Raw genomic sequence first — 25,320 nt, forward strand, 5'->3', positions numbered from 1 at the left:
TGTTTCTCCTTCGCTCAGCCACTGAAGGTGGTTGGAGGAACCTTGAGGTTCTGCAGACCCAGGCCGGGCACTAAGTGTGTCATTCACAGAAAGGCAGGGTGAGGAACTAACTAACCAAGAGCAATGGACCTCGAGCCGTCACCTGCTGAGTGCCAGGACCAGGTCAGCCCATTCAGATCCAGATGGTAGTGCACGTGCTGTGGGAGGGCAGAGGACAAGGCGTCCTGATAAAGAACTGGCCACTGTGGAACTGCAGCCTAATGGCTGATGGAAATGACATCAGACAGGAGATACAAAGGATAAATTCCCTTTGCTCTCTTCTTCCTGTACTCTCATTCTCTGTACCCCATTGTGTGTGTGTGTGTGTGTGTAGTGTGTAAAGTTTTGTATTTTGATTTTTTTTTTACCAAAAGCTGTATAGTGAGCATTTTCTTGTTATTTTATTATCCTCTGAAAATGTGATTTTTAGAAAATGAGTGCAGAGTAATTCCCCAACATCGGAAATTATGGTGTTCTTTTACTTCCGTTCTTCTACCAGAATTCTTACACTTTTCAGGCCAATAAATATAGCTGTAGAAGTATTCAGTCTCACGGAGCACTCTGCTGAGCCCTTGCAGTAACAGCTTGATTATAACCAAGCCCTCTCCCTGGGGATTGCTATGCAACGGTCCCTTCAAAGATGTGCTGACTCCACCTCACTTGCCTCTCACGCCGCTGATCAGAGGGACCAGCAGTGATACAGGTAAGCTCTGTGGATGAAGGGACTATTTATTTGGGAGTAATTGATGGCCATATGGTGAACCGGAAAACCTAATGACCAGTCATGCGACTGGAGTGTTCGGGTATCTATTCTCATTGTGCCTGGTCCCTCTACGCTATATCACCACGTAGAGCTGCTTCAGACTTCTCATCGTTTTTCTGCAAACCAGAGGTGACAAGGGCACAAGCCCTGGACCTAAGACCTAGGTGCACTGTTGGGATTTTCTGTTTTGGCATAATTTATGCTCATCTTTAGTAGCATGTGAATTTCTTTTGTGTCTTTTTGTTCATGTGTCTTTTTTTACTTTTTCCTATTATATAGTGAAACTTTGTAAGAATTTTACACCAGATTTCAGTTTGATTCAGTTAATTCAAAAAACACTTGTTGGGTACCCATGATGTATGGAACACCATGATGATATGTGAAAGACCAGGAGAACCTTACAGCCTAGTAGAGATGATAAGATAAGCAAATAAATAACTAGTTCAGGTTAACCTATTATTTAATGATGGAGAAACACAAAATAGTGTGATGAGGAAAATTAAACTGGGCATTAAGCTGAATATACAAATTTAGATGTAGCAGAAAGTCCACATATGAAATACTGAAAAGAATACTGTAAAATGATAATAGTGGTTGTCTGAGTGAGTTAAAAGTAATTTTATATTCTCTATTCCTTTCTATTTTTAAAGCAACTAATATGATAAACATGTATTAATAGAATACTTCACAATATTTGTGGGGAAATTGAATTAAAAGAAGTTTGTTTTGGTGCCAAAAAATTCTCGAAATCCGTGCCTAGTTGTTCCAGAATATGGATTTTCAGAGAATTTGCTGAAGACTTTCCATATGCATGGATTTTTTGCACCAAAATGAACCTAACTTTTTAATTCCATTCCCCATGAACTTTTTGAAGTGCCCTCATATTAGAGTCACTAAAAATAAGCTTTATTGAAGGAATGAGAGCAGTACAAAGCAGTACAAAAGCAGTGGAAGTGCAGAGGAGCAAATATATATTACATCTTGGTTGGGGGGGAGGATCTGGAAGGCTTAAGGATTTATGTCTTTCCTAATGATCAAAAATGTTTGTCTCGGCCGGCGCCGCGGCTCACTAGGCTAATCCTCCGCCTTGCGGCGCCGGCACACCGGGTTCTAGTCCCGGTCGGGGCACCGATCCTGTCCTGGTTGCCCCTCTTCCAGGCCAGCTCTCTGCTGTGGCCAGGGAGTGCAGTGGAGGATGGCCCAAGTCCTTGGGCCCTGCACCCCATGGGAGACCAGGAGAAGCACCTGGCTCCTGCCATCGGATCAGCGCGGTGCGCCGGCCGCAGCGCGCTACCGCGGCGGCCATTGGAGGGTGAACCAACGGCAAAAGGAAGACCTTTCTCTCTGTCTCTCTCTCTCTCACTGTCCACTCTGCCTGTCAAAAAAAAAAAAAAAAAGTTTGTCTCTTAGGAATCCATAATGATGTTTTATTGAGTTGAAAATTCATGTTATATTCCTACCACTTTCCCCGCTATGGCATTTAGTTGTAATCTTCCTGTCTATTAACGCTATAGCACTAGTAGTGGTTATCTGCCATATTCTCTTTTACGTTTCATATTATTTTAGGTACATGAAAATTTTTGTCCAATGTCTACCACAAAGAAGAACTCTCTAAATCAGTAGATGATGTCAATCACTAGCCATGTTCCTGGTTAGAGTGTATTGATTTAGCAATGGATCTTTCCACTTGTTCTACTAACCCCAGAAGAGTTATTGGCTGGCAAGGGCTGCTGCTTTAACCTGCTCTTCATCTGAGGACTTATGTGTCTGTTAATATTCAACCCACAGAGCAAATATTTTCCAGGGCTGAATAGGCCTCTAGGAAAGTGACTTATTGTAATACTGCACAAGCCATCCGCTTCATTGGCCCATGAAATTCCTGGCCCCTTGGCGGATGTCCTGGGTGATGGGGCTTCTTTAGGTTTGTGGTCACAGTTGGAGAGGTTTGTGAGAACAGAGTTGAGGTGGAATGCCCAGGCTTCAGCTAACCTAAAGGGTGAGAGTCTTGGCTCTGTGTGACCCTGGATGAATTGCTTATGCTCCCTATGCCTTACTTTTCTCACCCATAAAATGGGAATAATAGCACCTGCTTCCTAGGCTTATCTTGACGATTAAACTGAGTCTTTGCAAGCACTTGCAATACAGACACTATTTTATGTTGTATTGTAAACTGAAGGATTATGGTGGGGGTTTTCTCCTTCATAGATAACAGCTACCTTTCTTCCTTTGAGATAGTAAGCGAGGAAAGAACATGTGAAGAAAAAATGGCCATATAATGTGATTCATGGAACCATAAAAGTGTGTTCAAGACAAAGAAGGAATAATTAACTGGATAAGGGGCTGGGGAGAGCTTTGGAAAGTGCTATTTGGGCAGAGGTTTGAGTAATGGAAAATGGGTTGAAGGCAGTGTTGATGGGGACTGTGCCAGGCACAGAGGGTTTAGACAGCACCATGACTTTGGGATGCTGCTTGTGGAACTTAAAATGTGAGGGAGTAGTGAAAGATGGGGCCAGAGAGGTAGGCTGGATTCAACTTGTGAGTATTAGAGGCTTTACCTGTGTGTAGTGTGTATTAAGTCAGAGCTTCTGGAAGGGCCTGGGCCTTCCTTGGGCCCTGTCTCCTGGCCCTTCCAGAGCTGTCATAAGTGTCATAGGTCCATTAATGTCACTCCTGTCAAAATACAACCCAGGCTGGGCAGACTGGGTTGCTGCCATCTCTTGGTTATTTTTCTCCATTTGGAAGCATGGCTCCATAACTTCCCAGGTGCATTTGTATATTTGCTGCTCACATCTCCTCCACCTCCACCTTGGCCTAGCAACATGTAGAGAGGCCAGTGACCATTGCTTGGGAAGCTGTCACTGGGCCTTCAGGGATGACTGTGGATTCAAATGAATTCAGCTCAGCTTACTTAGAGATAGATTTGGCACATTATAGAAATAGAACACTAGATTTGTACAGTAGGACATACAGACCTGCACAGGGTCAGCCTGGGTGAACAGCAGGCTGTGGTCTAGAGGTATCACCTGTATTGAGACGTCCTTTGAGCCTATAGCAGGTGACTCTGGGGATCACATTCTTTCTTGGCTGCTGCAAATTTTCTGCTTTTCTTTCTAGACTTTGGATACTTTTATAGTTTAATTTGTAAGCAGAATTTTTATAACAAATTATTTTACCCAAATCATATATTGCAAACTTTGTATAAAAAAAAACCAGGGAATACAGTTCATCGTGGGAGGCCTTAAATTACATTTTGCCTTTCTTTTTGTTCCTTACAGAATGTCTTTCTTTGTGGTGACTGTCAACATACTTCTACTTGTTCATGGTGCAGGTGAGTCACTTTTAGTGAGGAAAACGGTGGTTTAGAGGCAAGAAAGCAAATTATTTAATCCCTCCAAACTCAGTCTTTTCATTTGTTAAATGGGAATGACAAACACCTACTGTATTCTCTACACAGGACTGGTAAAGAGTGCAGGGAAGTAGCAGACACATATTGTAAAGCTCATTGTTTATTGTACTCTCTCTCTCTTTTTTTAATGTAAGAAAAGCTCCTATCTCACCACCCCCATTTGATTTGTCCATATGAAGCCAAATCTTGATGACTAATCTTCACATCTACAGTATGAACTCCCCAACCAGCAAAAAACAAAAACCAAAACTAAACTCCTTCAGGTGACTCTTGACAAGTGCTGATTCTTAAGAATTTATTTGAAGAATATCAGATCTATTCAGAAAAATCCGTATGGGCAGCCAACACAGGGTTTATGTAACTCTTGATGTTCAGTTCTTCAAAATTCTTAGCAATGAACAATATATAGGTGTTGGAAATGTTCATGTAATTCTGAAAAAACAAAAATATCTAAGTAAACATTTCTAAAAAGAAAGAGAAAAGAAAATATGATGTACTCAAACCCTGCAGTATAACTACTCTGCAAAGTGACCAAACATATGGACAGCCTTCAATCATGTGCCATCTCTCAGGGACCTGTGACAGTTTGCTCTGCCAGTCCCTTAAAGAGGGCAGATCTGCTCAGGGATTAGAGCAAGCCCTTGTCCACCAAGGCTAAGTGAGGCGGTAATCCACTCAGGGAAATCCTAATCAAATAAATGAAAGGAAGTATGTAGGTGAGAAACAGAAAGGTATGTCTGTTACTTGTAATAATATCTTAACATCTCACAGCAATATTGACAACCTATTCCAATGTGCCAGATCCCATAGCATGTGCTTTAGCCTAGTATCTTTCTATGGGTCTCCCTGTATTTTCCTATATTATTGGGTTTTTACCGAGCTTTTGCCACAGCCCCTTAGGGCTTGGGTAGGTAGAGAGACAATGGTCTAGAAATAACATGAATTGCAATACACAAAGGGGTTATTCAGATTCAAGTAGGACCATCTGCAGACAGTCAGAAGCTGGCTTTTGCATTACCAGTTACATCAGCAGTAGATCGTGTTTCATGATTCATTGGCTTGCATTCCTAAATCAGGACTTTCCTCTGGGGCCAGAAAGGGTACAGCTGGAGCTAGACCACCTGAGTAGAATCAAGGACCAGCATAAGTGGTTGGGAGAAGGGGCACCTCACTCTGCTCTTTCTGATGCTCTGGAAAAATGACTCAGCCATGTCAGATAAAAACAGTCCCTGAACATAAAAAAGGATCCCAAGGTATTTCATAACAACCCTGGGGCAGGTGTTATTTTCCTAATTACACATGAGGAAACTGTAACTCATAGAGATTACAAAACATGAGGAAGGCGGTACTTGAAACTAGAATTTACAATTCTGCAGACCAGGATTAAAAAAAATAGTTGATGATAGTTGCATCAGAAAAATCACAATAATTTGAGCAAGAAAGCACTTGGGTGTTTTTGTTTGTTTGTTTGTTTTTGATTTGCAAATCCATTCTCATACAGTTTATACAAATAGCTTTTCCTTGTCTGCCTCCTTCCATCCTGTCTTCCTTATATTCATTCATTCTTCTAATGCATCATTGATTCATTTGTCAAAGTTAGAATGAGGGCCTGTGATTAGGAGCTGGAAGAGCATGTTTGGAGCCAGGGTACCTGGGTTTGAAGCAAAGCCCTGCTGCTCACTAGCTGTGTGTCCTTGAGCGGTTCACTTCAGCCCACCGTGACCTTGGTTCTCTCAGTAGTAAGCCAGGGATACTAATAGTAACCACCTCTATGTCAGCTTGCAGATGACACGCATTAGTGCCAGAAACTCTCTTAGAACATGTTTCACACATTTTAGGTAAATGTTACCTGACACAGTCAAGGATTCTGCAGAGAAACAGAAAAACCTGAGGGGGTGCGAGAGGGAGAAACTGATCGTAAGGAATCGGCCTGTGCAATATGGAGGCCGAGAAGTACCAAGGCCTGCATTCAGCGAGCTAGAGGCCCCAGAGAGCCCATGGTGGAGTTCTGAGCCCAAAGGCTCGAGTTCCAAGAGCCCATGTTCCAGCTGGAGTCTGCACACAGGAAAAGACAGAGCAATCAATGCAACAGGAAGAGTTCCACCTTATTTGTAGGAGGACCCACCTTCTTATCCACTTGAGGACTTCAGCTGAGTAGACAAGGGCCACTCAGATTAGAGGGGATCTGCTTTCCTGGATCTACCCATTCAAATGTTAACTTCATCCCGAATACCCTCACAGAGGCACCCAGAATGATGCGTGGCCACATAACTGCATGATCCCTCCGACAGGCCTGGGATTGCAGCCGCTGGAATTGAATCTGCTCTTCAGCTGGAATGCCCCCTGCTGGCAGTGTCTCAGCTGCTCCTTGCTGGGCTGCTGGCTTGCAAGCTTCCTAGTCTAACATATCGTTGGGATTTACTCTTGGTGCTCCACATATGTTTTTCTTTTGTTTCATCTTTCCTGGTGACATCAAACAGTAACCTTACTTGTGCTCACACTCCTTTCCACTGCTTGTCACCTACAGTGTCTCTAGGAGCAAAAAAAATTGCTTTCTTATTAGAGAACCTACTTTCATAGGCTTGTCTCATTACTCTTGCTCAAATCGGGGGTTTCATTAGTCTTTTAGGCTCAAAAACTTGCTAACTATGTCCTAAATATCTTTTCTAATTTCTAGGAGGTCTTATTTTTTTCTGTGTGCTACCAGTATCTGATCTTATGATCGTGGACAATTTTTTTTTTCCTGGGAATCAGTTTTGTATTTCAGTAGCAGTCATTTGACAAAAGAATTCTGATTTAGGAGCTTAATTGATAAAGTAAAGTAGAGAGGGATTATTCTGATTGCAGTGGAAAGGTGAGAGCTACTGATTTGGTCTTTTCCTGGCCATTAGTGGCAACATCTGGGGACAACAGTTTGAAATATTGAATCATGTCATGATCTTATGAACAGTACATAGTGCACAGATCTATTCTCCACTGCCTTCAGCTCTTCCTCTTGCTAACCCTGCCCAGTGTGGTTAGTTTATATGGCCAACAGAGCAGATTGAAGGACTGGGCATCGATTTCTGACTTTCTCATCTGCTTTCCTTATCACTGAAGCTGGAGAGTAAAAAACAAACAAACAAACAAACAAACAAAACCGACATTTCTGAGACTCATTTGCAGTTAGGGTTCTAGGAGTGACTTGGACTCTGCCAATCAGATACACTTGTTCATTGTTTCAGTTGACAACCGATTAAAGTGGGGAGAAAGGTGATAGTGATTGAAGCATCCTGTCTTTTGCCAGTGTGAATCCAACAAGTGCAGTTTGGCTCTGGAAGCCACACCTGTGGTGATGACGTCCTGATTCAGCAGATTCCTGGTGAGGCAGAGGCAGACCAGCTGTGCAGGGCTTGTTCTCTGCCATGCATAATGGGGAGAACAGAACACACACATTGCACATCGCACCTTCCATGTCCTTCTTTGGGCCCAATCTTCTGGCCTTCAGTGTGTAGTTCCCTGTTCTGAATCGCCTTCTGCTTGAAACAGCATGAGTGGTTTCTTTTCTTTGCCGTCAAGCCTTGCCTGATGCAGTGTTGGTTGGTCTTGACTAACTTCACTCCCTTGACGTTCTCAGTGTCTACAGAAGAGGAGTTGCGGGCCCACCCATTCACTGATGTTACCCTCTCTTGCCATTTCTCCTTTGTGGAGGACACAGAAAATCTTGAATTTTCTTGGGAAAGAGAAGACATCATAGAAGAATATGAGGTAGAGGATGATAAAGAATATTACCGCTTTTACAGGTACTATGATTTTTTTGAAGTTTTTTCGAAGTTGGTTTACCATTTTCACAATAACACAGAGCAACTGGAAGACCAGAACTCCTTGTATGAAGGAAGAGTCTCTGTGGATCGAGATGAAATTTTCGAGGGGACTCTGTCACTTTTACTAAGAAATGTGGATTTCTTGGATGAAGCTGTCTACAAGTGCTCAGCTGTCACACCAGATGGAAGAGGTGAAAGTAGAATTAAGCTAATAGTAGAAGGTAAGGGAACTATTTGGACAAATTTGGTTTCAAGCTCTGCCTCTGTTCGTAAGGATGAGTTGTCCATTTTTGGCTGTTCTCACTTTTTCTCTGTTACTCACATTGTTATAGGTTCTTCTTGCCCTCACAATGACAGGGGTTTGGAATGTCAGTTCTTCTTAGCTAAAATATTGTTGGGAGAGGGGGACAACACAATAAGCTGCCACTAGGGATGCCTGCTTCCATATCAGGGTGCCTTGTTGGAGTCCCAGTTTCTCTGCTTCCAATTCAGCTTCCTGCCAGTGTGCATCCTGGAAGGCAGCCCCTACCACCCATTTGGGAAACCCAGATGGAGTTGTAGGCTCCTGGCTATTGCAGGCATTTGGAGAGTGAACCAGCAGTTGGAAGATCTCTCTCTCTCCCTCCCTCTCTCCTTCTTGTTCTCTGGTACTCTGCCTTTCAAATGAATAAAAACAAATAGACATTTCAAAAAGATATCCCGCTGAACAAAAGGTGCTGTGTTTGTACCTGTACGCATCATTCATTCATACAAACATAACGTTTTAAAAAAAGCAAGGATAAAGAAGCACTAGTCTGATTCTGGACTCTGCAAATGAGTTAATCCCCAAAATATGATACAATAATCCTGCATGAAAACTCAGGTGTGGCGTGTAGTTTAGTGAGCAGAGCCCTGCTTTAGGAGTCATGAGGCCCAGGTTCTAATTCTGGATGACTTTGAGCAGTAGCTCGTTTAGCTTTTCTCACTATGAAAATACAGGTTGGACTGGATGAGAGGCTCTCCATGGTGCCCCAAGGATCCCTACACTTCAAAGGGTTGCATGAAGAGCTGTCTTCTTCCCACGGGAGATCTGATGGGGTTTGGGGAAAGCATGGCAGAATTCCTCCAGGATGAGAGCTGGGAGAGATGGGAAAGGTGGTGGTGGTGGTGGTGGTGGTGGTGGTGGTGGTGGTGAGAGTCAGTCATCACCTTCCATGGGCCTCAGCAGAGAATCTGAGGCCAACCCAGAGACTGCAGTGCACTAACCCAAAGGAGGGAAGACCCCAAAACAGCAGGGATAGATGAAACGTGGAAGGCCAGGGCATGCAAGTTTCCTGTTCTTCTCTCACTCTGTTTGGACCAGGACTTTAGGCATGGGGAGCCTCACGATGTGTTGCTTAAGTAAGGGGTTAATCTAAAAACCAAGGGCAAGATCTATGCTAGCCTGAGACTCTGAGGCTGAAAGAAAGGAACTAATTGTTTTGTTATTTTTTTCCAACCAGACTCTGAAATGCCCCAGGTGCAGTTTGCTAAAGTGGATGATGAGGACGTGGCCACGTGCATTTCCAAGGGCTGGTATCTTGCACCCAACGTGACTTGGCTAGATCGCGCAGAGAGGGACCTGAGCAACCACAGTACCGTGGAGGTTCTGGAGGAGCAGATGAATGGCTTCTACAGGGTCTTCTCTGTCCTGAAATTCCCCGTCAAGTTAAATGAGAAATACGTCTGCTACATAGCAGAGACAGATGCGAACAACCGGCCCTTCAGAATCATCCGCAAGTACCCAAGTAAGTGCACGGCTGAAAGAGGAGTGGGAGTGGGGGTATACTTCATCACCAAGGGTCATCTCTCATTAATTTTTACTCAATGCCAAGTGTGTCAGGCACTCCTGGGCACCTTGGGGATGTCCAGAAGCATCAGGAATATCAGTTGGTGGCCCAGGGCTGGAAAAGGAGATGAGGTGGAATCTCTCTGGGTTGGAGAAATGGCCGTGCCTCAGGGACTGGCAGCTTTCATCCTGATACACGGGGCTGTGACCATGTACGGGCTTCTGCTAGGAGCATCGGCTTTGTGATGTGACAGGCTGAGAGGTCCTGGTGGCCACAGAGAGCCTCTCTCACCATGTGCCTGTCCTTCCTCAACTCTGAGTGGTGATTGGCATGACTGTCTCCCTGCTATGTGAGGAAGCACAAGAGTCAGAATTCAAACCCATTCTTTTTTTTTAAATATGATGTTTTTAAAGAGTTATTTATTTTATTTGAAAGGCAGAGTTATAGAGAGGCAGAAGCTGAGAGAGAGAGAGGTCTTCCATTCGCTGGTTCACTCCCCCAGATGGCCGCAAGGCCACAGCTGCGCCAGTCTGAAACCAGGAGCTTCTGCCAGGTCTCCCACACAGGTGCAGGGGCCCAAGGACTTGGGCCATCTTTCACTGCTTTCCCAGGCCATAGCAGAGAGCTGGATTGGAAGTGGAGGCACAGCCAGGACTTGAACCAGTGCCCATATGGGATGCCAGCACTACAGGCGGCAGCTTTACCCGCTATGCCACAGTGCTGGCCCCGAACCCATTCTTTCTGAATCCAAAGTTTTTGAACTTTATTGATTTTTTTAAAACTTTATTTGACAGGTAGAGTTATAGACAGAGAGAAAGGTCTTCTTCCATTGGTGCACTCCCCAAATGGCCGCAACGGCCAGCACTGCGCCGATCAGAAGCCAGGAGCCAGATGCTTCTTCCTGGTCTCCCATGTGGGTGCAGGGCCCAAGCACTTGGGCCATCCTCCACTGCCCTCCTGGGCCACAGCAGAGAGCTGGACTAGAAGAGGAGCAATCGGGGCTAGAACCCAGCATGAAAGCAGCATTAAGATGGCTGGGAAATACTATATATATATATACACACACACACACACACACACACTAATTTTTTAAAAAGATTTTTTTTTTTATTTCAAAGTCAGAGTTACAGAGAGGGAGAGGCAGAGAGAGAGGTCTTCCATCCACTGGTTCACTCCCCAATGGCTGCAATGGCCAGAGCTGTGCTGATCCAAAGCCAGGAGCCAGAAGCTTCCTCTGGGTCTTCCTCACGGGTGCAGGGTCCCAAGGACTTGGGCCATCTTCTACTGCTTTCTCAGGCCACAGTAGAGAGCTGGATCAGAAGTGGAGCATCTGGGACTCGAACCAATGCCCATTAGGGATGCTGGCACTGCAGGTGGTGGCTCTACCCACTATGCCACAGTGCCGGCCCCAAAATATACTAATTTTATAAACTATTTGAAGCCAATTTTGTTTCTGTTTTTGAAGATTTATTTATTCATTTGAAAGGTAGAGTTACAGAAAGGCAGAGGCAGAGAGAGAGAGAGAGAGAGATCTTCCATCTTCTGGTTCACTCCCCAAATGGTTGCAACTATCTGAAGCCAGGAGCCAGGAGTTTCCTCTGGGTCTCCCAAGTGGGTTCAGGATCCCAAGCATTTGAGACATCCTCTAGTGCCCTCCCAGGCCACAGCAGAGAGCTGGATTGGAAGTGGAGCATCCAGGACTTGAACCAGTGTCCGTATGGGACGCCGGCACTGCAGGCAGCGGCCTCACCAGCTATGCCACAGTGCCAGCACTGACCAATTATGTTTTTATAAATAAAATGGTGTTTTTTAAAGATTATTTATTTATTTATTTATTGACAGGTAGAGTTACAGACAGTGAGAGAGAGACAGACAGACAGACAGACAGACAGAGAGAAAGGTCTTCCTTCCGTTGGTTCATTCCCCAAATGGCCACCACGGCTGGCGCTGCGCTGGTCTGAAGCCAGGAGCCAAGAGCTTCTTCCCAGTCTCCCAGGCTGGTGCAGGGGCCCAAGCACTTGGGCCATCTTCCACTGCCCTCCCGGGCCACAGCAGAGAGCTGGATTGGAAGTGGAGCAACTGGGACTAGAACCTGGCGTCCATATGGGATGCTGGCGCCGCAGGTGGAGGATTAACCAAGTGAGCCACGGCACCAGCTGAGTTTTATTGATTTTTTTTATCCCCCACTGGGTTCATTGATACCTGAGTAGCTCTAAGCCTTACCTGTGTGGAGAAGGGGTGCCCTTGTGTGATGAGTCATGAGGTGCATGCTCCCAACATGCACCCTGGGCAGTCCTAATGCTGCCCTGTCAGAGGCCTATAACTGTGCTGTGGCCCCCTGCAGTCCCATGACAAGGTCCTTGGGAGAAAATCTGATGGATAATTTTTTATAGAGCTGTGCTATTTCTTCTTAACTGTCTATACTCAAGGACTTGCTGAAGCACATAAGAAAAAGAACCAGTGTTGACTGAATGTGTCCCATATGCCAGTGTGGACTGAGGTAGTCTTGCCTGCCACACTTAACCACACAGTGATCGCTACTTAAATTATCCCACTCAGCAGAGGAGGAAACAGGCTGAGAAAAGGTGAATTATTGGTCAGAGGCTGCACAGCGGGTAGCGTTAGAATCCAGGACTTTACCCCAGGTCTGACTCTCAGAAAGGCCTCGGCGTTTTCCATTGCAGCTTGGTGGATGCAGAGGCCTTATATTCCTTGTGTTACAGTGTCCACAGCCTCAGGCCGTGGTCAGTGATCTGTGTTGCCACAGTGACTCCACCTGTCTCCTCATCAAGGAGAGAGTGATGCTGATGAACAGACTTTCTGCCTAAAGTAATTCCTCCCTTCTTGTGTCCTGACAGAGATCCTTACGAAGACCTAGGGTAGCGGGGGTTAGATGTGGCGGGTACTTAGGCATCATTTTCTACCAGCCACTTTGGAGGAGAAAGCGGAAGTCTATAGAGGTGAGAGTGCTGTCCAAGGTCGTACAGCCCCTGCACAAGAAGTGTTAAGGGTCTTTGGCTTCATGCCAAAGCCAGTTGGTCAGCTTTGAGGTGTAGTCTGTATGGGCCTGGAACTTAATCAAAACATTCAAGACACCATTACAATCTTGGATCTCCCAGTAACCAGCTGTGAATATTATACAGCTGCTAAAGGTATTCATTTTACACTTTTAATGACATGGGAAAAGGCTCACAATGTTAGCATTTAAATAAAAATATTTATTTTATTTACTTGAAAGGTAATTACAGAGAGAAACAGAGAAAGAGAGATCTCCTCCATCCACTGGTTCACTCCACAAATGACTGCAACAGCTGGGGCTAGGTCAAGCCGAAGCCAGGAGCCAGGAACTCCATCCCAATTTTCCACATGGGTGGCAGGGGCTCCAACACTTAGGTCATTTTCTGCTGCCTTCTCCAGTACATTAGCAAGGAGCTGGATCAGAAGCAGAGCAGTGAGGTCTTGAACCAGCGCTCCAAGATGAGATGCTGGTTTCACAAGCTGTGGTTTAACCGACTGTGCCACAGTGCAGGCCCAGCAATGGTAAAAGTTTTAAAGGCAGACTATAGGTTGGTGTGTATAACATGAGCCCAGGTTGTTTATATGCAGATGAAAAATATAGAAGTTATTATTATAATCATAATTATTAAAAATGATTTCTGGTTACATCTGCATGATAGAATTATAGGCAATTTTATTTTCATCTTTGTACTTGTTTCTTTAGTGTAAATGCTATAATGAATATGATTATTTTTATAGTCTGCAAAAAGGCTGTACTTTAAAAAATGATTTTTAACAACTTTATGAAATATAATTCACATGCAATAAAATTCACACATATGAAGAGTACAGTTGTTTTAGTGCATTCATGAAGTTGTGCAACCATCACTTTATAATTTTACAATATGTTTCTCACCCTAAAAAGAAGCCCTGTACCTTTGCAGTCACTTTCTATTCCCTTCACCATGTCCCCTGGTCCTAAGCCACCACTAACTACTTTCTAACTATCTAGGTTTGCCTGTTTTGGCCTTTCAAATATATGGAATCATATATGATATGTGGTCTTTAGTAACTAGCTTATCTCACTGAGTATAATGTTTTCAATGTTTGCCCATGTTGTAGCATACAAGAGTACTTCTTCCCTTTTATTGCTCCATTTGGATGGATATACCATATTTTATTTATCTATCATCAGTTGGTAGAGATTTGGATATTACACTTTTTGAAAATTCATTGTGATGAAAGATACTGCTATGAACATTTGTGTACATCTTTCTCTGGAATTTCACTTATCCTAGATTTATACATAGGAGTGAATTTGAGTCATACTACTTTTTAAAATTTTGAAAAACTGCCAAGCTTTCTAAGTGTCTGTACAATTTTAAATCCCCAACAGCAATATATGATTTCAGCAGAGGGTGATTTCTTAACATCCTTGCCAGCTCTCACTGTTATCTGTCTTTGCCATGATAACCGTCCTGATAGGTATGAGTGGTGTTTGTAGTTTTGAGTTACATCTCCCTGGTGACAAATAATGTTTATCATCTTTTTATTTGCCTATTGGTTATTTGTATAAAGTGTCTATTTATAGAATGCCCATTATAGTAGTTTATTTATCTTTTTCTTAATGAAAAGAGTTCATTGTATATTTTTAAAACCAATTCATTGCAAATATATGACTTACAGGTATTTTCTTCCTACCTGTGATAATGTCCCTTTTTAAAGATTTATTTATTTATCATTTATTTATTTATTTGAAAGGCAGAGTTAGAGAGAGAGAGAGAGAGATCTTCCATCCACTGGTTCATTCCTCAATGTCTGCAATGGCCAGGCCAGAGCCAGGAGCCTGGAACTTCATCCAAGTCTCCCATGTGGATGCAGGGGCCCAAGCACTTGGGCCATCTTCTCAGGTGCATTAGCAGGGGGCTGGATCAGAAGTAGAGTAGCTGTGACTTGAACTGGTGCTCATATGGGATATCAGCATTGCTGGAGGCAGCTTAGCTCACTGCATCACAATGCCAGCCCTGATAATGTCCTTTGAAGCAGAAAAGTTCCTGATTTTGATGAAGAGGGAGGGGGAGGGGGAGGGGGAGGGGGAAAGGGAGCGGGAGATCTTCCAACCACTGGTTCACTCCCCAGAAGGCTACAACAGCTAGAGCTATGCCAGGCTCAAGCCAGAAGCAATGGCAAGGGCCCAAGTACTTTGCAGGAAACTGGACTGGAAATACAGTAACCAGTACTCAAACTTGCACTATGGGATGGAATTCTGGCATTGCATGTGGTAGCTCAAACTGCTATGCCATGGGGCCGACGCTGTGGTATAGAGGGTTAAAGCCTGCCCTGCAGCGCCCCCATCCCATTTGGGTGCTCCACTTCTGATCCAGCTCTCTGATATGGCCCCGGGGAAAGTAATAGAGGATGGCCCAAGTACCCATGTGAGAGACCCAGAGGAAGCTCCTGGCTCTTGGCTTTGGATCAGCTTTGACCATTAACAGTCATCTGGGGAGTGAACTAGCAGATGGAAGAACTCTCTCTCTCTCTCTCTCTCTCTCTCTCTGACTCCTCTCTCTGTAACTCTGTCTTTCAAATAAATAAAATAAATCTTTTTAAAAAGAAACTGCTATGCCGCAACACTGTCCCCCTTATTTTCTTTTTTTCTGGTAACTTAGGTTGGAAGTTTAGGTTACTGCTTTGTGAATTTCTTCCATTTTATATGGGCTTTTACAATGGTAAATTTCCATTCTGGCTCTGATTTAGCTCTAAGTTTTGCTATGTTTTATTTCATCTTAAAGTATTTTTAATACCTCTTGATGTTTCCTCTTTAATCTTTTGGTTATTTAGGAGTGTGTTGTTTAATTCCTAAATATTTGTTATTTCCTAAATTTCATTCTGTTGATTTATCTTTAATGTGTTTTTTTTTTTTTTTTTTTTTTTAATTTACTTAGAAGCAGAGAGACAGAAAGAAAGAGCTTACATCTACTGGTTCAGTCCCCAGATGCCTGCAACAGCTGGGATGGGACATGCTGAAGCTGGGAGCTGGGAACACAACCCATAGGGCTCCATGTGGGTGGCGGGGCCCCAAGTGCTGGAGCCATCTGCTGCTGCCTCCCAAGTTGTGCGTTAGCAGGGAGCCAGAATTAGGAGCAGAGTCAAAACTCAAGCGCAGGCACTCTGACATGGCACGTGGGAATCTCAACCTACATTTTAACTGCCAGGTTAAAAGGCCCACCCCATTACTGAGTTCTGTTTTCATCTCATTATTGTTACGTTTTGACCATGAGAAATGACTCCTTCAGCTTTATTCTTTTTCAAAAGATGTTTTGATATTCTACAGCCCTTACATTTCCATATGAATATTATGATAGGGATCATTATCAACTTTTAGTTAAAAGTAAGTTTTGATAGGGATCATGTTGAACCTGTAGATCAATTTTGGAAGCATTGCCATTAGTATATTTTTTAATTTTTTGCAGGTTTTTATTTAATGAATACAAATTTCATATGCACAGCTTTTAGGGATATAGTGTTTCTTCCTCCTGTTCCCGCCCTCCTATCCCCACTCCCACCCCACCTCCCACTCCTTCTCTCATTCCATTTTCCATTAAGATTCATTTTTAATTGACTTTATATTCAGAAGACCAACTCTATACTAAATAGAGATTTCAACTATTTGCACCCACACAGACACACAAAGTATAAAGTACAGTTTGAAGACAAGTTTTACTGTTAATTCTGATAGTGCACCTCATTAAAGACAGAGGTCCAACATGGAGAACAAATGCACAGTGACTACTGTTGTTTTTTTAAAACTTTTATTTAATAAATATAAATTTCCAAAGTACAACTTTTGGATTATAGCGGCTTTTCCCCCCCATAATCTCCCTCCCACCCACAACCATCCCATCTCCCACTCCCTCTCCCATCCCATTCACATCAAAATACATTTTCAATTATCTTTATATACAGAAGATCAATTTAGTATATACTAAGTAAAGATTTCAACAGTTAAGTGAGTTTGGAGAGAAAAGAGCAGGTATGTGACACAAACTAAAGAAGTGAAGTCGACTTTAGTATTAATTTTTCTCCTGTTGTAGTTTTGAAGGGTGTAATGGTTCAGACTCACCTTACTGTAAGACAGATAAAGAGAAAAGAAAAAAATAAGAAAGAGGAAATAAGAGAAGCCTGGAGGAAGATGCAATATATGTTGGCCAAGTTAGATAAAGACAGAAAATGTTTATGTCATTGAGTGACTTGCAGATCTCTCATGACCTTAGCAAGAGCTCCCGGTGGAGCAATTGTCCAGCAACCGGAGCAGAAAAGATTGTGGTTGGTAGTAACACTGTCTTCCTCATGGCACTGTTGGAGATTAAAAGACTTCATTAAGTTAAAGTTCTGAACATAGTATACTAAGTAACTGTTAGATGCTGTCATCATTAATAATGTCCTCTTTATTATTTCTGTTATTCCAGTACTTTATGAGCACTTGTCTTTAGAGGATGGGATTCCATTATCTTTGAGAGGATGGGAAAACAGATTATGCTGTTTACGTATTGATCCAGAATCATAAAATAATTGACTAATAATGGGCAAAATTACTAATAAGTCATGAAAGTTATTTAAATAAGTTAACCAGGCATAACTGGCTAAGTTTAAAATGACAAAAATGAGGGAAGGAAGTTCTAAATAGAAAAAAAAAGCAGTGCTATTTAAAAACACACTGTGGAAAATTCTGATAATGCTACAAGAAGAAAGAACAGTCTTTCACCTTTATAAGAGTTTATTATAATAAACACATATTTTTCTACTTAAAGAAAATATACTGTTAGGAATTAGAAAAGACTTCAGAGAAGATAAATAGGATCATTATACTGAAAGATCAAATAATTGGGACTTTATCCTAAGAAGAAAAGATTAAGAGATTACTTTATTTTGAGCTTAGATATTTAAAGGTTCTTGATATAGTAGGTAATTAGCTAGCTCTTCATGAGATTTGTGGAGAGGATAATAAAATGGAATAAGCATACATTTAAACATGAATTCTAAATATCATGAAAAAGGTTTTCAAAACTGAAATAGGTTTCTGAAAAAAAGTGTTGAATATCCAGCCAGGATTCTATGTTGTGTGGGGGTTTTATGGGATAATAAAAATAATAGCAACTGCTTAGACAGAGCTCTTACTTGGTTCTATTTGCTAGTCTAAGGCTTTATTTAATCCTTGTAGGGGCACCATGAGGTAAGTAATATTACTATTTAAATATAAGTAGTTTTGCCAGATTTAGAAAATATACAGGATGCCAATTTGTTTGAATTTCAACTAAGCCAATATCGCTATATTTGTATACTAAAATTGTCATTTATATGGAACTCATATTTAACGGGGTGTCCTATATTTTTTCTGGCAATCCTACATTTAATTGATGGGAAATTAGAAGCTCCAAGGTGGTGAGCAAGGCATTCAAACCTCTCTGTAAGAGCAGAAAGAAGAAACTAAAGCGCTCCCTCATGTTTTCCATCTTATGTGTAGAAGAAAGCCAGAATCATGGCCTTAGTGGCCACTCCCTTTCCTATTGCTTTGTCCTGTCTTTTTGGAAGCCAGTTGGAGTCATCGTTTATTAACTCAGCAAATACTGGTAGAATGCCTTGTCAGTATCAGATAGAGGCACTTCAACATGGACATGAGTGAGATAGATATAACTCCTACCTTCTGGAGCAGTCAATTTGAGCTAAATGAGTGAACACTGCAGAGTGGGAAGAGTTATGGTGGAGAGAAACTGGGTGCAGCAGGGCCTGCTCACCTGGCCTAGCAGGCTAGCATTGCATAGGGTAGTGCCTTTGCACACATTGTCCTTGGTCAGCAACATCAACACAACTTGGGAGTTTGTGGAAATGCAAATTCTCAGGGCTCGTCTGAGACCTACTGAATGAAAAACTCCAAGAGTGGGCCTGGCAATTTGTGATTTAACAAGGCCGCTGACTGTTTAATCTGCTCTCAAGTTTGAGAAGTACAGATGAAAGGTGTCGGCTCTTGGGGGAGTGAAGACACCCAGAGCACCTCTGTCCTATCTCTCCCTGTGTGGATGGGGGTACCCTCTCCTCAAAGCCGTGTCCAGCAGGTAAGGAAGGCAGAGCTCTTGGCTCCTTGCCCCAGTCCAGTAAAACAAGACTAACCAGATAGAGTCATAAATTTAAGTTTCCCATTGGAGTTGGCCGTTCATTCCAAGGACAGAAAAGAGGGGTTTCCATCCCCAGACTTTTCAGTCTCTCGCACATATTCAGGAGTAGTTTAGAGGTCTTTGAACAGAATACCGGGCCTCAGACTCTCTTCTGAGAACTCTAAGATATGTTACTAATTAACTGAATTCAAAGAAACCTCTGTTTCTTATCCCCTTAAAATTTCAACACCTTTTAAAAAAAAGTCCTAGAAATGCCTGAAAGGCCCCATATTTTATTTTTCTTTACCCCTTCTCTTGTACTTATTTGTACAACATCTGGCATCTGCCTGTTTTTCAGCACATGGCCATTGCTCTTTGCTCTGATGCATTGGGCCAGGCCTTTGACAAACTGGTCTTCTTGGAATGCCTTTGTTTTCTTGTTCTGCTTCTTGAACTCCTGCTCCTCCTTCCAGATTTGGCCCAGACTTTAAGCCCTGCTACACTCTTACTCTCATTTCCATTCATACAATATTTCATTCATTCACTCATTGAACAGTAGTTAGGTTGTAGTGCTATGTCAAGTACTCTTTTAGATCCTGGAAAGGCAGCAGTGAACAAAACAAATTCCTGACATCTTAAATCTTATATGCCAGTTGTAGGGAAAATAGACAGTAAATAGAGTATTAAAATATATAGTGTGTCACTGCGTGAGTCCATTTGGATGAAATACAAAAACAGGAAACATTCATCTCTTCTGAGGGATGGGACAATAGTGATTAGAAGAGAACATAGGAGACTCCTGAGGTGTTGGTCTCTTTCATATTCGTCCTGGTTACAGGGTTCTATTGAATTTGTGAAAATTAATCAAGTTGGACACCTAGCATATATGTTTCTATATGTGTGCTTTCAGTATAAAATAAAATGCATGTAGTGTATCAGATGGTGAATAGTTATGTAAGGAGAAAAATAAGGTAGGGAAGGAAACTAAAGTGAGAGGGGGGAGGATTGTAATTTTAAATAGGCTGTCCAGAGAAAGCCTCATTGAGTGGTTAAATTTTAACAAGGATTTGAAGCCGGTTAGGGAGCCGTGCCTTGGGGCTGGAAGGGGTGCTCCGGTAGCAGAAAGATAACCATAGGCAGGCTTGATTGTGTGGTGCCTTATAAGCCATTGTAAGGCTTTGGGTTTTTGCTCACACTGTGGAAAGAGATGGAAAGCCATAAGAGAGTTTAAAATTCCGGAGTTAAATGATCTAACATATTGTAGAGGGGACTTTCTAGTTACCCTTGAGAATAGACCCAAGAGAGGCAAGGGTGAGAGGAGGGTACCCAGTAAGAATCCAGGAAAGAGAAGATGGAGGCCTGGCACAAAGTGTTAGTAGTGTACAGTGAGGAAGGACTGGGTTTCATGTGTGTGTGTGAAGGTAGAGCAACTAGGGTTTGCTGGCAGATGAGACCATGGACAGGAGGGAAAGAGAGGGGTCTTTGATGCCTGAGACTTTTCCCCTGAGCGGCTGGAAGGCTGGAATCAGCAAGTGTTCTGTGTAGGCAGTGCTGGAGTTTGGCTTGGGAAGTGTGAAGTTGGAGATGCCCATGTGAGATCTTTGAGGGGAAATGTTAAGTAGGGGGTAGAACATGAAGTTGTAGTTTGGGAAAGAGGTCCAGGCTTAAAACAGGAACCTGGGAATGTCAGCCTGTACATAGTATTTCAAATTATGAGACTGGCTGGGATCAACAAAGGAGGAGGCATAGATGGAGAACTAAGGAACTAAGCCTGGGACCTCTGGCATTTGTAGGTTTAGGAGATGAAGAGAAGTCAGAGAAGGAGGACAGCAAGAAGTGGGTACTAAAGTAGAAAGGAAACTAGGAGAGTGTCAGGACCTGGGAACCAAACGAAGCAAGCGTTCCAGGAAGGATGTGGTGTTTGACTGTGTTGAGAGTTGATGGGTCAAGAAAGGTGAGGACTGGGAATAGATCATTTGAAAGAAGGAATATGGACAACTTTTGGGAACTGAGAACAGATCCCTGAAGCCCTAAAAGAAAGGACATTTTGCTTCAAAAGGGGCAGCAGAGAAATGTGTATTAACTGGATAATTGTAGTGTCCCATCCTCCACCATTTAGATGACAGAAATAATAGCATGCTTTCACATTGGTAATGAACAGAGAGAGAGGATAGACTTGTGAGGCCATCCAGTGGGGCAGGGGTCTGGGGGCCCCTCAGACATGGGTAGAGTGTGCTTCACAAGCAGGCTGCCAGCTGTGGCTGGAAAGCTTGTTTGCAGACCGACTGGCATCTCCCCCGCTAAGAGCTTCTTGTCCTGCAGGTGTGACCTTGTGGCTTTAAATCACATCTTCAGAGTGGGTGCAGAGCTGACAGAGGAGGGGACTGAGCCCTTAAGGAGACAGACTATCTCCAGGAGATACCCACTATCTCCATGAGCCCCAAGCCAATTAACATACAGTGTGTTAAATCCCCATCCCCACCCCCAGAATGACCCAATGGAAAAAACAAAACAAAACAAAACAGCAGTGTCTTAAAAATCCAAGACACTTCCTCAATGCCAGTGTCCTGCTCCGGCACTCTGCCTAGTCTCCTCCCTGACCAGATGCTTTCTCTGTTGCTTGCCAACCAGTTAAAAGTTTCTTTTCTGTCAAGTAAGTTTCTGCCTCTTCTCAAAAATGTTTCCTGGCTTTTTATTTCTATACTAAGTTGAGGCAAAAAAACCACAAAATTCGTTCCAGCATCCAACCCTTCTCCCCTCTGCAACCAGTCACAACTTGTCCAGGAGAAGGGGAAGAACTGTTGAGTAATGTCTTTTCATAGGCAGAAGGATGGGGTCTAGTACACAATTAGAGGGTTTGTCTGAGGCAAGAGCACATAAAAGGAGGTGAGACAAGGTATGTGGGCATAGATGCCGAAAGGTAGGTAGTGCAGTAGGGGGAGTTTGTGGAAATTTTCTTGTACTTCTTTTAACTTACCTGGTAAAATAAGAAGCAAGTCATTAGCTGACCGTGAGGATGGGCATGACAATGTTGAGAAGTGGTGACATAGTCGTCTAGGGGAGCAAGAGAAAATTACTAGTACTGAAACAGTATTTTTACACTTTGTGTTTCTGTGTGGGTACAAACTGATGAGGTCTTTACTAATTATATACTGAATCGATCTTCTGTATATAAAGATAATTGGAAATGAAAAAAACAACCTGGTGTTAAATTGGAAATGGCATAGAAAATTAGTTAATTTAAAAAAAATATTATGTAGGATCTCTGTCTTTAAAAAAAAAAAGAAATGTTTATGGAACAAGATTTGTGGGTAGGTATGAAAGGCATTCTTGAGGTTCATGGTCATGAATTGAAAGTGAAAATACCCAGCAGCCTCATTTAGCTGCCTGATATAGGCATAGAGTGGCAAGAGGGTTTGGTTAACCAGATGTTAGGGTTTTGCCACCCATTCATGACAAAGAAGACAGATGCAAGATCTCAAATGAGTATAATGATCAACCATGGACTTTAAGCTGGGGTGAGAAGGATAAAGGATGCAAAGTAGGAGGAGGATGGCAAAAAAAAAGTGGTAGGATTATTAGATTCTGGGTCCTGCAGGCAGCCAGAGAGTTGTTAGAGTTGGGGTACTAGAGAGAATGAGTTGGAAGAATAGAAGGTAGTGGTTGAAGGGTGATATGCTTGAAATTGAGGTAGTGGAGAGGTTTTGATTGTTCCTAGTGATATCATCTAAGTTCTGAGATGGAGGAAAAGATCTTTGGAGGAGTAGAGGTCAGGGCCCAAAGAAGTCAAAAGATGGATCATGTATGAGATAGTGACACCAAGAATTAGGACAGAGCCAACAGCTAACATAACTGAATGGTGGGAGGGGAAATACGGACAACAGAAGATTATTCACCTTGTCACAAGACTGCGAATCATGAGCAGGGACAGAATTCTCCTCTTTTCTGGGTCCTGACAGATACTCGGTACTTGCAGTAGCTGTTAGCTCTTAACTTTCCAGTCTAATCATCCTGTCCCTAGAAATGCAAAATAATGTAGAGCCATGAAGTGAGAATGCGTGTCCTTTTGATTCATTGTCTTAGGGTCCATTGGGAATATCCTCCTCCTTCCTACCCTACAACTCACAAACTATCAAACAAGCTCTGCAGCCCTTCTCGTACCTAGACTGAGTTCCTGCTGGAGTACCCTGGAATGTACCCTGGAATGCGGTGGCATTTGCTGACCTGATGCCCTCAGCGTCCCTTCTGGGTGTCTCAGGCCCACAAGCCCACTGACACAGGACAGCCATGCTATGGCCCTGGTTCTGTGCTTCTCCTGTTTCCCTTCTCTGTCAGAAATATAAGCCCACTCACTTACCTTTTCTGTTTGCTCTTCTATAATGGTTTTCCAAATGCTATTTGCTGGCCTTGTAGGAAGGTGAATTAGGATGGCATCTTGTAAACGAAGGTGAATGAGTTACCCAACGGCTACCACTTTCAGTGGGGGCCAAAGAATTCATTGTTCATGATCATTCGTTCCTGTGTGACTTTCAAGAAATGCATTGAAACTGGACACAGGGATTGCCTCTAATGCAAAACTAATCTACTGTGTTTCTTTCCTTTTTTTTTTTTTAAACAGAGAGAAAGTATCCCCATACGTATGACTACTATTGAGACATTTGAGTAACGTCTGCCCAAGGGCCTGTCTTGCCTTGAGCCACCGGAGTCCCAGTTTTCTCTTGTGGATGAGTCTCTTTTTATCCTAGACACTTATCCTGTCATAAACAAAAGTAAGTAAGGAAGAAACAGGTCCAGTGTGCTGGATGTTACCTGTGTACTGTGAAGTAATTAGAGTTCCTGTATTTTGCCTGTCCTAGGCTTGTGTGTTGAAGTCTGTTTCTTTATCTCTATTTCTCTGTTTTATTAATAATGTTCATTTTTTTATTTGACCTTATGCCTCTCATGTGTAAAATTTTGAGTAAAATTCAAAAATCTTAACTGCAAAGTGAAAGCAGATTAAAAGCCTGATAAATGGTCTACTTTGTGTGTTTTTCATTGGGGGTGACTGGTTGGGGAGTTCAGAGCAGGGAAACCTGCTGTAGATTGTCCCAAAGCCAGGCCTTTGGTTCTTGTTGTTTCTGGTAATGATGGTACATGGGCACCTTACTGACACAAGGAAAAATTTATCTGAAAGGCACAGACAGAGGGAGAGATCCTCCATGTGCTGGTTCATTCCCCAAATGACTGCAATATCCAGGGCTGAGCCAGGCTGAAGCCAGGAGCCAGGAGCTTCATCCACGTCTCCCACATGGGTGACAGGGGCTGAAGCACTTGAGTCATCGTCTGCTGCTTTCCCCAGGTGCATTAGCAGGGAGCTAGATTGGAAATAGAGCAGCTGGGAGAGTGCTCATACGGGATGCCGACATCATAGGAGGTGGCTTAACCCACTGTGCCACAATGCTGGCCCCAGAAACATTATGGGGGTGAGCATTTGTTGTAGCCGTTAAGACACTGCTTGGGATACACACATCCAATATCAGGTGCTTGGTTCAAGTTCCAACTCTGCACCTGATTCCACTTTTCTGCTAATGTACACCCTAGGAGGCACAGGTGATGGATCTAGTACTTGGGTCTCTGTCACCCACCTGGAAGACCTGGATAGAATTCCAGGCTCCTGGCTTCAGCCTGACCCAGCTCCAGCACTAGACATTTGGGGAGTGAATTAGCCAATGGGAGTTCTCAGTCTCATTATGCCTCCAAATTACATAAAGAAATAGATATTTTAAAAACAATTATGGATATAAATTATTATATCTGTTTAAGTCTTCTCTGGGCATTACTGGACAAAGGCTCTGGAAATCCTGTAAATGCAAAGAAGGCAAGACTAACCTTTGAACTTTTCTGATTTGCCCAACTGATGTTAGAGTCTATTTTTCCTATACCTCACCTACCACACCTCTCCTACGTCTTTTATTTCTGCACATAGATTCTCCTCTGCTGGGATCCAAATGTTTGTGACTCCCCCGAATTCATTTGTTGAAATTCTAATTTCCTAAGTGATGGGAGGAGGAGGAGGAGGCTATGGGAAATGATTGGGTTGTGAGGGTGGAGCCCTCATGAATGGGATTAGTGACCTCGCAAGTGAGGCCTGAGAGGTCTCCTGTCCTCTCTGCCACTGAAAGCTCAGGGAGAAGGTGCCATCTATGAAACAACAAGGGGGCCCTTACCAGAGGCTCAGTCTGTCAGCACTTCATAGCTCCTAGAACTGTGAGCCATGCATTTTTGCTTATGAACCACTCCGACTATGGTATTTTGATGTAGAAGCACAAACTGACCAAGACATCCTTCTGTGTTCCTTCTTGGGAGTTCCAAG

General features: G+C 43.0%; 1 protein-coding gene across 1 annotated transcript; it reads left to right on the plus strand.

Moving 5' to 3' along the window:
* The first annotated feature begins 554 nt into the window (after positions 1–554).
* On the plus strand, positions 555–23,751 carry LOC133748252 (butyrophilin-like protein 2). The gene is made up of 5 exons (XM_062176937.1): positions 555–742; positions 4,078–4,130; positions 7,825–8,232; positions 9,493–9,777; positions 23,587–23,751. Exons 2-5 carry the CDS (start codon positions 4,079–4,081, stop codon positions 23,619–23,621), a joined length of 780 nt encoding a protein of 259 aa, XP_062032921.1. The 5' UTR covers positions 555–742; position 4,078; the 3' UTR covers positions 23,622–23,751.
* The last annotated feature ends 1,569 nt before the right edge of the window (positions 23,752–25,320 follow it).

This window comes from Lepus europaeus, chromosome 2 (genome assembly GCF_033115175.1).
Source record: "Lepus europaeus isolate LE1 chromosome 2, mLepTim1.pri, whole genome shotgun sequence".
NCBI lineage: Eukaryota > Metazoa > Chordata > Mammalia > Lagomorpha > Leporidae > Lepus > Lepus europaeus.